General features: G+C 43.4%; 1 protein-coding gene across 1 annotated transcript in view; it reads right to left on the minus strand.

Moving 5' to 3' along the window:
- The window catches only part of Fbln7 (fibulin 7), a 35057-nt gene extending 26099 nt beyond the window's left edge, over nt 1-8958 (minus strand). The window contains exon 1 of the mRNA XM_051183411.1: nt 8645-8958. Within this exon, the coding sequence (XP_051039368.1) occupies nt 8645-8719 (75 nt within the window). The 5' untranslated portion in view covers nt 8720-8958. The remainder of the gene's footprint in view (nt 1-8644) is intronic.
- Nucleotides 8959-10426: the final 1468 nt, after the last annotated feature.

Here is a 10426-nt window from a genome sequence, read left to right on the forward strand (position 1 = left end):
CAGATTGCCACCCTGGTCTGCCCTTACTAGGTTCTAAGTGCCCTGCCCAAACTCAATATCCTTATTTGCTTCACTTCTACTGTAGGAGTTGTTGAAAGCATCAAATATTTGTTTTATGACATACCACATTTGGATCTAGATGGCCCATAAGACCCTGTTGTTTTCAATTAATTTCTATATATTTAGTATAAAACTTTGTACTGAAGGTCTGATAATTTCCTAGTGCTGTGACCATAGCAGATATAACTAATCAAGCAAAACCTCCCTCAATAGAGGAGGACCTGTTTTCACGCAAGGGTTCAAGAGTAGCTGTGCTCTTCTGCTAACCTCCAAACCTGCTCTTAAGAATGAGCTATGCCTGAAGAACTGAACAGTCTGACCAGCCCAGAAAGTAGTGGGCTGGGAATAATTTTCATACAGATAGCCTCAAAATGTAAGGGAGAAAACCAAAGAGGAGGATCAGAGCCTCAAAAAGTTCATGAGAACAGAGAGGCCCCTGGGTCGTTAAGCCCCTGGGTCAGCAGGCAAACTGAAGTAGAGGGGTGGAAAGCACAAGCCTCCAAAGAGATGTCCTGGCTGAATGGCTAATAGGAAAGAGTAATAAGAATAGTCATGGCAACTTCCATGACAAACAGACTCAGCTAGAGGAAACAAGCCAGGAAATACAAAAAGTTAGACAACAAAGGAAGTTAACCATGGTAGACCACCTGGCCCTGCGGTGACCCATGAAACAAAGTGTCCACCTATGGTGACAAACAAATCTGTTTTAGACATATGGAGTGACCTCCAGGGTATTTCAAGGGAGTGGAATTATGAATTCATTTCTTTCATCTTTTAATGAGGAGTCTTGCTGTTGAAACTAGGCTGGCTTTAAACTCAAGATTCCCCCCACCCCTCACCCCTATTTCAACCTCCCAACTGCTGGGAATACAGGTGTGTGTGCCATTGTGCCTAGTTACTTATTTCTTGAGAGAAACACACTCCCCAAAGGGAACATTTCCCCTCTGTGTAAGGAATTGAATTTTTAGTATGATCTTCCAGAAAAGAATCTCCAGGCCTCCAGGGTCTCTTCAGCAAATGCTATCATACGTTTCAAAAGCTGACACCATGGCTGGGTGTGGTGGTACATAGGCACTCAGGAGGCAGAGATGAAAGATCTCTGAGGGGGGTCTCTGAGTTCAGGGCCAGCCTGGTCTACAGAGCAAGCTACAAGACAGTCAGGGCTACATAGAGGAACCCTAACTGAGACAAACAAACAAACAAACAAACAAAAACTAATACAATTCTACCCAGTTTCTTCAAGGGACTGTAAAACCACAGGAGTGTACGAACTGAGGAAGAAAACAATATATTTCAAACTCAGCATCCATTGCTGGTAAATTCTCTGTAACATTGAGGCAGAATGAAGAGAAATCACTGATTACACACACAGCAACCACACACCTACAGCCAGCATCACACTTGACGCTGGGAAGCACAATGCTTTCCCGAGCCAGACTAAGATGTCCTCTCCCCTGTGAACTAGTGCTGTAAGTTCTATACACAAATGTCAAGCTACTACAATAATAATAATCTTTACAACAAACAAGATAGGGGGTCAAAACAAAAAGCCCATTGCATTATTATGTACTAGAAATACACCATTTGGATGGTTTTCCATGTGTATATGTGTGAGGTATGCTTGTGCATGTATGTGCTCTTGCATATGTGTGGAACGTGTGTGTGTGTGTGTGTGCACATTCATGTAGAGGTATGAGGTTGACATTGGGTGTCTGTTTTAGTTGCTCTCTGCCAGAGGCCCTAGGAGTATGCAGCAGGTGACAACTAGTATTTAGCAGGTCAATCTACCAGATAAATAACTCTCTGATCTCTCTGATGGAAAGCCCCAATTGTCAAAGATCCTGGGGGTCACTGGTTGTTTCTGTGTGTAATTTTTCTCATGTGCATAATTCCTTCCCTAAAAGCAGCTATGGGTATTTCCTCCACTGCCTATGTGTTTATCTTGTGTAAATATTCCAACTACTGGGCATACATATAGTTGTGGATAGTCAGGAAGATGACTGTTTAAGTGTGTAATTCTGATGAATAGAAATAATACTAGGATATTTTTCTTGACTCATACTGACATAGGAAAGTAATAATATTCTCAGTTACAAAGACAGCTAATTTTAAATTTCAGAACAAATTCAAAGCAAACTGGTTGCCCCTGGAGACGAAGACACAAGGACAAATTCCCAGGTGTTTATATGCTGGTTCAAAGGTAAGGCAGGAAGCAATTCTGGTAGACATAACCAACCCCTTGCAGTAATGGACCTTCTGCACTTACTCCTAGCTCAAGGATCAACCAACTGTTTATTATTTAAGTCCTGAATTTCAATGTCACTTTCTGTCTGGGAACCCTGACCACTTAGAGCTATGTGCACTGCCAAGCATTACTCACTAGCCGGTCAGTATGACATTCCTAGCCTGAGAGAAACTGTGTGATCAGTATGGCTCTTATTGTTTACTCAGGAAGTGCTGTGTGACCCTGACATTGTGATTCATATTTGTCCAGAGGCTTTTCTGTATGAGAGATAGAGAGAGAAATGTTATGTAGTTGTATGTGAAGAGATGTAACTTTGTGGAGATGCAGGGATTTTTAGAAAGATGAAGTAAAAGAGGTTACCACCAGAAAGTGTGTGTGTCCTTATTTACCCTGAGATAGAAAAGTCTAGCCTTCAGGTAGAGAAGAAATTTTTCTAAGTCCCACTGTTCTGAAGGCATTTTTTGGCCAAGTCAGAGGTGCAGACTTGGGAGCTGGCCTCTGGGTGCAGAAGCTCTCCATCCTAAATATTGAGACAGGGTTTCTTGATGAAACTGGAGCTTGCCATTTTGGATCATTTGGGGATTAGCTTGCCCTGGAGATTCCTATCCTCTACCTCCCATGTGTTGAGGACACCAGAAAGCTACCACATCTGCCCAGTATTTATATAGGCTCAGGGATCTGAATTTCTGTCACCACACTTGCAAAGCAAGCACTTTACCCACAGACCCATCTCTCCAAACCAATGAAGAGCATTTTAAATGACTCCAAATTAAAATAATGAGATACAATCCCAGCACTTCAGAGACAGAGGCTGGCAGATCTCTGTGAGTTCAAAGCCATTCTCCTTTACAAGAACTAGTTCCAGGACAGCCAGGGCTACACAGAGAAACCCTGCCTCAAAAAACAAAATAAGTAAATAAGTAACTAAAATAACTAGATACAAATCTAACAAAAATACATTTCTATTAAACTAGAAACACTGACAGAAAAAAAAAGTCAAATAGTATCTAAGCAAATGGGAAGACATACTGTATCTGCAAACTGGAAGGCTCATTGTCCCATGATTGATCTGTAAATGTAATACCAATCAAAAAATTGTGTAGGATTTTTTATATATAAAGGAAAGCTCATCTGGAGCTGGAGCAATGGCTCAGTGGCTAACAACACTAACTGGTCTTCCAGAGGTCCTGAAATATGTTCCAAGCAACCACATGATGGCTCACAACCATCTGTAATGAGATCTGGTGCTCTCTTCTGGCCTGCAGGGATACAGAAAACTTTATACATAATAAATAAATAAATAAATAGATAGATAGATAGATAAATAAATAAATAAATAAATATTGTTTAAAAAAGAAATGCTCATCCTAAATTTTTAAATTTTTGCTATATTTATATTCTCTCTCTCTCTCTCTCTGTGTGTGTGTGTGTGTTTGCACATGCATGCAATGTATGTGTAGCTGAGACCAGAGGCCAGTTTTTAGGAGTCTGTTATCTCCTTTCCCCCATATGGGTACCAGGAATCTCTGCCTGCCAAGCTATCTTATCAGCCCTCATAATTAAACCTTTACATGAAAACAAAACAAACAAACAAAAAAACAAAGAAACTAGAATAGTCAAAACAATTTTGAAAAGAAATAATAAAAATGAAGGACTCACTTTCCCCACTAATAAATTTCTAGGAGCACATGCCTTAGCATGTTTGTGAGCGCATACACGCAAGAAGTGAATAAATAACATACACTTTAACCCCAGCACTCAGGAGGCAGAGGGAGATGGATCTCTGTGAGTTTGAGGCCAATCCGGTCTACAGAGAAAGTTCCAAGACAGGCTCCAAAGCAATACAGAGAAACCCTGTCTCAAAAAACAAACAAACAAACAAACAAAAACCCAAAAACAAAAACCAAAAAAGAGGAAAGAAAAAAGATAGTATACTGTTGATGCAGAAATAATCCCATATTCATAACTGCTGTGGCTTTGAGTTAAAGCAACTCAATGATAATTTAATAGCATTTCCATAAATGCTAATGAAATATTGAATATTTATATACAAAAATGTGATTCCATATAAATCCTACACTATTAAAAGAAACTAAAAAATGAAGCTATGAACACTTCAGAGAAAAGCAGAAGATAAACGTTTTGGCTTTGGAATTAGGCCAAGGTTCTTAAATTAAATTACTAGAATTCTGGCCAATAAATAGGATTTTATTAAGATTTCTTTTTATAATAAAATTATGTATAGAAAATAATAAACTTTATTATTCTGTTCTACAGAAGACATTTGAACTGGGTGTGGCTGTGCACACCTGTGAGCTCAGCACCTGGGAGGTGGAGATAGATTAGGAGTTCAAGTCCAGCCTTAGCTGCATAGGTTATCTCAAAGCCAGCCTGGGCCTCAAGACCTCATCTTTGAAAGAAAAAGAAAAAAAGCAGTTTAAAGAAGCTACAAATGGTGAAACTATTTTTAGTTAGCTTGTATTTAGAATCTAGAAAAGAAAGCTCCAAACTGAACAAGAACACGAACAGTCCATCCTGAAATCAGGCAAGGTGGCATTGCAGCTCATGACTATAGCCCAGGCTACTGGCAAGTCTGAGGTGACAGGGTACCTTGAGCCCACAAAGTGGACATGTGATGACTTCCATCTCACAAACAAAACCAAATGGAAGGTAGCTTGAATTGCACTTGCTTCAGCCAATCACAGTGCAATTGGCATCCAATGTCAGTCATTAGGAAAATATAGACATAAATCATGCCGGGGGCTGAAACCCCTAGTAAATGTTCGCACTGGAAAGGGAGCAGCTGGGTCTTTCATAGGCAGCTGGTGGAATACATCAGCTATGAAACAGTTTTAAAATTTCTTGAAATGTTAAGCATTCATTTTCCATTTGATTCAGCAATCCCACTCCTACATATTCATACTGGAGAAAAGAAAATTTATATTGTACAAAATTCTGTGTGAAGCTTTTAAAAATGATTGTTATTTATTTATTTATTTGTGTTTTTGGAGATCACCCAAACAAACTTTTTGGTTGTTTAATTGGTGGGGGTTTTGTTGTTGTTGTTGTTTTTGTTTTGTTTTTTTTTTTTTTTTTTTTTTTTTTTTTGAGACAGGGTTTCTCTGTAACAGCCCTGATTATCCTGGAGTGTGCTTTGTAGATCAGGCTGGCCATGAACTCACAGAAATCCTCCTGAGTGCTGGATTAAAGGAGTGTGCCACCATGCAAGGCTGATCATCCAGCTTTAAATGGTAAAGCTTTTAGTGGCTGAGCCAGGTCCCTTCCCTGACCCATGATCCTCTGCTCATGATAGCAAAATCTAGAAAAGACACCATGGATGTTGTTCTATAGGTGAACTGATAAAGTGTGTTCATTCTTAGACTGGACAGTATTTGCCAATACAAGGACACTAAGCTGGTTTTGGTCAGTGTTTTATCACAGCAAAAGATGGCAAACTAGAATACCACCATTTCATACACCCATGCTTTCACTGAATGCACACATGATAACACACACAGTTCTGTACTTTGACATATATACACACATTCATACACACACTGTAACACTGAAATACCTCAACACATGCACACACACACCTACCACCATACACACAACCATGCATTCGTATATACACAGAATAAGACACACATGCTAATACACACACACACTCGCATATTCTGAAATATGCAAACACCCATTCACCTTCATCACATAGAAGACAATTGTGAACTCACAGACACACGCATGCATTCCTGCACTCACACAGATATACCCCTATAATGTCAATCTTAGATGTCATAAAAGTCAGCAAAGTGAGAACATTTACAAAGAGGAATCTAGACAGGGCTCCTCCACAGGAGCCCATACTGGTTCCACTTGGTGGCGCTCTGGCTTCTGCTGGTGAAGACCCTTGCCTATCCTAACCAAGCCCCACCATGAAAAGAGGTGATCCTGTGGGTAGGTCCCATTCTTTCCACTTGCCTGAAGGGTCTCATTGCTGGATCTGAGAGCCTTGGGGTTTATACTGTCATGAAGACTCCAGGCACATCATGGCACTTGACTCCTCACAAGTCTCATACTGAGTCCACTGTGAATTCTCCTGACCTCAATCCTCTCCTGAGTTGTAAATGACTCCATGTTGTGAATCTGAGAGGTGGGATTGCTCTGGGTCTCAGGCATCTTCTCCATAAGAATCACTAGGGATGTCTTTAAAAACAGCCCTACTTGGCATGCAACCTAGAATAACCAAGCTTTGGAGCTGCCTTCAGAGCTAAGACTGCCATCAGGACTTCCAGAAGTACCTTGTTCTACACAGCCAAGATCTGCTCAGAGACTGCCTGGCACTGGCCAGTGTTGAGCTACCCTTCAGGAGACCACAGCAGTAAAAATCAGAGGCAGAGAGGAATCTGTGTAGAGCAGGGGTCCAGGAAGCCTCTGTGAAGAGGTGCTTCTCAGAGCAGAGAGGAGAAGGAACCAGGCAACATGGGGATTCCTACCGTACATTCTTTGGGCTTACCCAGCCTGGAACTGGGAGGACAGGGGAGCTCTAACCACTCACTTTGGGTGAAGGTCAATTTCACTAGAACTTCCCCCTCCCTACAACAGGGCTTCTCTGTGTAACAGCTCTGGCTGTCCTGGAACTCACTCTGTAGACCAGGCTGTTCTTGAACTCACAGAGATCTGCCTGCTTCTGTCTCCAGAGTGTTGGGATTAAAGGTCTGCGCCGCCACCACCCACCCATCTTAATTTCACTAGAACTTTGAAACAAACGTCTATGGTGGATCCTTTTTGCTTCCTTTGGCTTCGACAGACAAAGAAGGCAATACTGAGCAGTAAGGGGGGGGGGGGGAGAGGGTGAGAAAAGCTGGCCAGAGCAGGACAGGGATTAGATCTCAGTAACTCAGGAACATGTTCAAGCCGAGGCAAGCTCAGTGCGGCCTCTGCACCCGATTCACCCATTGCCATGATCTCACTATTTCCCATGCAAGCCCCATGTGACTGATGATGCCCACCCAATTATAAATCCTGCCGAGAACAGATGGTTTAGCTCATCTCATGTCCTGCCCCTTTGCAGCCTGGGATGGAGGAGCCCATTGAAGATGTATCTTCTGTGCTTCTGGCGTTGGGCATGGGATGAAGGTTTAGTTTGGGTTTGTAATCTGCCAAACTGGGGCGATCCCATTGCTTTAGCCCCAGGCTGGACCTCTGCCATTTGGCTGTTCAGCTACTTCCTGTGACGCCCACTCATTACCTTCTGCATGAACATGAACAGGTCTGATCTAAACCAAATTCTCCAGGCCTGGAAACTCTTGCTGTACCCCAAGGGGCTTCTCAGTGACCCTGGGGCAAGCTTGCCTTTGCCCAGTGATTAGCTCCAGGACATGCTGTGTGGAGAAGGATCAGGAGGTCAGAGTCCCCCCACAGACGGAATTTATACTGGCTGGCCTTATAGAAAGGAGGCTTAGGAGACCAGCAAGGATCTTGACATTCAGCAGGCACCCAGTGTCCCTCTACATCCTGCAGCTGTTTATGAGGCTCCTGGCATGGTTGTAGAAGCTGGCGGGCTGCTCCTCCGCCAGGGCTCTCACAGGGGTAAAGGGACTTTCTATGGCTGTTGGAACCCATAACCTGGCAATTCCAAGTCCCTAAAATAAATTTTTATTTACATTTTTTAAAAATTTTACAAATCAGCTTTCAATGGTTAATATGAAAAGAAAATAATCTTGTCAAATAAATAAATCCAGTGGGATTCAGACACATAAATGAAAAAAATAAAATAAAAAAGAAAGGAAGGAAGAAAGGAAGAAAAGAAAAAAGAAAGAAAGAAAAGAAAAAATGAAAAAGAAAATTTAATTGCAACTCTTAAGACCCCAGGTGCTCAGAATAGGGCCACTTGAGGGTTTTCCAGGCCAATGCTAAGTAGTCCTAAGAATGGTTATGGTGTGACAGCGGCAAAGGTATTTCAGTTAGAAATGTAAATGCTGGATTTGGAGGGCGAGAACGTTTTCTGACAGAATTGAGCAGCCAGGTGTTCTCACCACGTCCCACAAAACACCAAAGTCTCTGAAGTCCCGGGCAACTTTCCTCTACTGGCGATTCCCACGCGGAGCCGCCTTCCCCTGCTGGGCTGCAGCAACCCAGGTCCTCCCAGGTCTCCTGGCCCCGCGGTGCATCTGCGATGACAGATGGGGGACCCCACTCTCTCCAACAACCGAACCCTAGCCCGAGATTCCTCTCCAAGCTCTCAACTCCAGCACACGATTGGAACTTGGCATGTCCCAACCTCGGCGTTACTTCCTCGGAAAGAAGGACCCTGGAAAGGGTTGCGGGGACACTGACCTGGGAAGCCCGCGCTCCAGGGCGGGCGAGAAGCAGCAGGAGAAGAATGAGCGCGCGCGGAGATCCCGGCCCCATCTTGCCCAGCACAACCTGGCTGCTGGGGAAGGCAGGTCGCTGCTCCCTGGCTGATACTGAGTCCCTGCAATGCGCAGAGTCCCTTGCAGCTCCCACGGCCACCAGCGTCCTCAGCTGCCTGCACGAGACTGTCCGGGCGACGCCGAGAGGCGCCAGTCCCGTGGTGGAGGCCGAGAGAGGAGGGGCTGCAGAGCCTGGAATGCGACTGGGAGCACGCCCAAGCCACGACTCCTGGGAGGAGGCTGGGCGCGACCAAGGGTGGCCGATGCCCACCCTGGACTGCCCTATTGCCCACTGTCCCCACTTCCCCCCGCGGGAGCGACCCAGGATTCCGCCACCACACGTGGCTGATTAATGAGCCAAAGTTAAGTCTGTGCTACCTCAAAGCCCACACAAGGACACCTTCCTCCAGGACAGCGAAGAACAAGGCTAGTGTAGCCGGAAGAGGGACTTCATAAACTTGGCCTAGGTTAGACCACGTCTTCTTAAACTGTGGGCTGAAATACGGGAGTTGAGTTGCTGAATTTAGCAAATGGTAAAAGCACAAAACCACCAATTAATTCAGGATCAAATATAATGGATCCAAGGTGTTCTTGGTCTCCGTGACTGGCACTTGTCGTGAATGAGACACCTAGGACACTGGGCTCAGATCACAGAATATTTATGTTATGAAATGCAGTGTTTTTACTGTACACCCACAGTTTCCTGCCACTTTGTGCTACAGAGTTAATATGAAGTGGTGTTCTTTGTGTGACAATTATCAAACTACCAATCAATTTGGGGAAAAAAATGTTAGAAATGCTTCTTGTTCTTCAATATCAAATATTCAGACAAGATTTAGTTCTCCATGTAAAGCATATTCACACCAAATTCCCTTTTATCTTTAATAAATGGTAAGATTATATTTATAGCAAAGAATTACTTTAAATTAAGCTTACTTTTTTTTTAAAAAAAAAAAATAGTACTCCCCAGGGTTTTAGAATTACACACACCCAGTGACTTAAGAATCTACAGCCTTTTTTCTAGTTTGCAGTCTATTTCCCAAGAGTTTCAAGTAGGAGACTAGTTATAGAAACTCACTAAGGTCTGGTTAGGTAATAGCTCTTGGATGGACAGGCACAAAGTTAAACCCCAACACCCAGGCTATAGGCAAACCAGATGCTTCAGATCTCCAACCCTGGAAAATGTAACTTAGTTCTTCCTGGAAGAAGATCTTGTTTAGCTCACTCTGATTGTACAGATGGTTCTGAAGCCCACAGCCCCTGACCTGGAGCTGTTTTCAATGGAAGGCAGAAAGGCAAGCTGGGTGTCCTCCCTTGGCCTGTGAGAGCTGCTGTAACAAAGGTACCACAGACTATGCAGTGTCTAACAATACAAATGTGTGCCTAGACTCCGGGAGCTAGAAAGTCAAGATCAAGGTATTTATTGGAAGATTTGGTGTTAATGAGGGTTTAAGTCATCCTCACTTGCGGGGATAGGTAGAGGAGGGAGTTCTTTGAGGCCTCTTTTTTGAGGGAGGCATGGTGGGTGGGTTCTCAAAACAGAGTTTCTCCATGTAACCATGGCTGTTGTGGATCTTGTTCTGTAGACCAGACTGGCCTGGAACTCAGAGACCCACCTGACTCTACCTCCTGAGTCCTGGGATTAAAGATGTGTGCCACCCCTACCCTGCATAAGACCTCTTTTGTAATACTATAGTGATTTAAT

This window comes from Phodopus roborovskii, unplaced genomic scaffold, assembly GCF_943737965.1.
Source record: "Phodopus roborovskii unplaced genomic scaffold, PHOROB, whole genome shotgun sequence".
Taxonomy (NCBI): domain Eukaryota; kingdom Metazoa; phylum Chordata; class Mammalia; order Rodentia; family Cricetidae; genus Phodopus; species Phodopus roborovskii.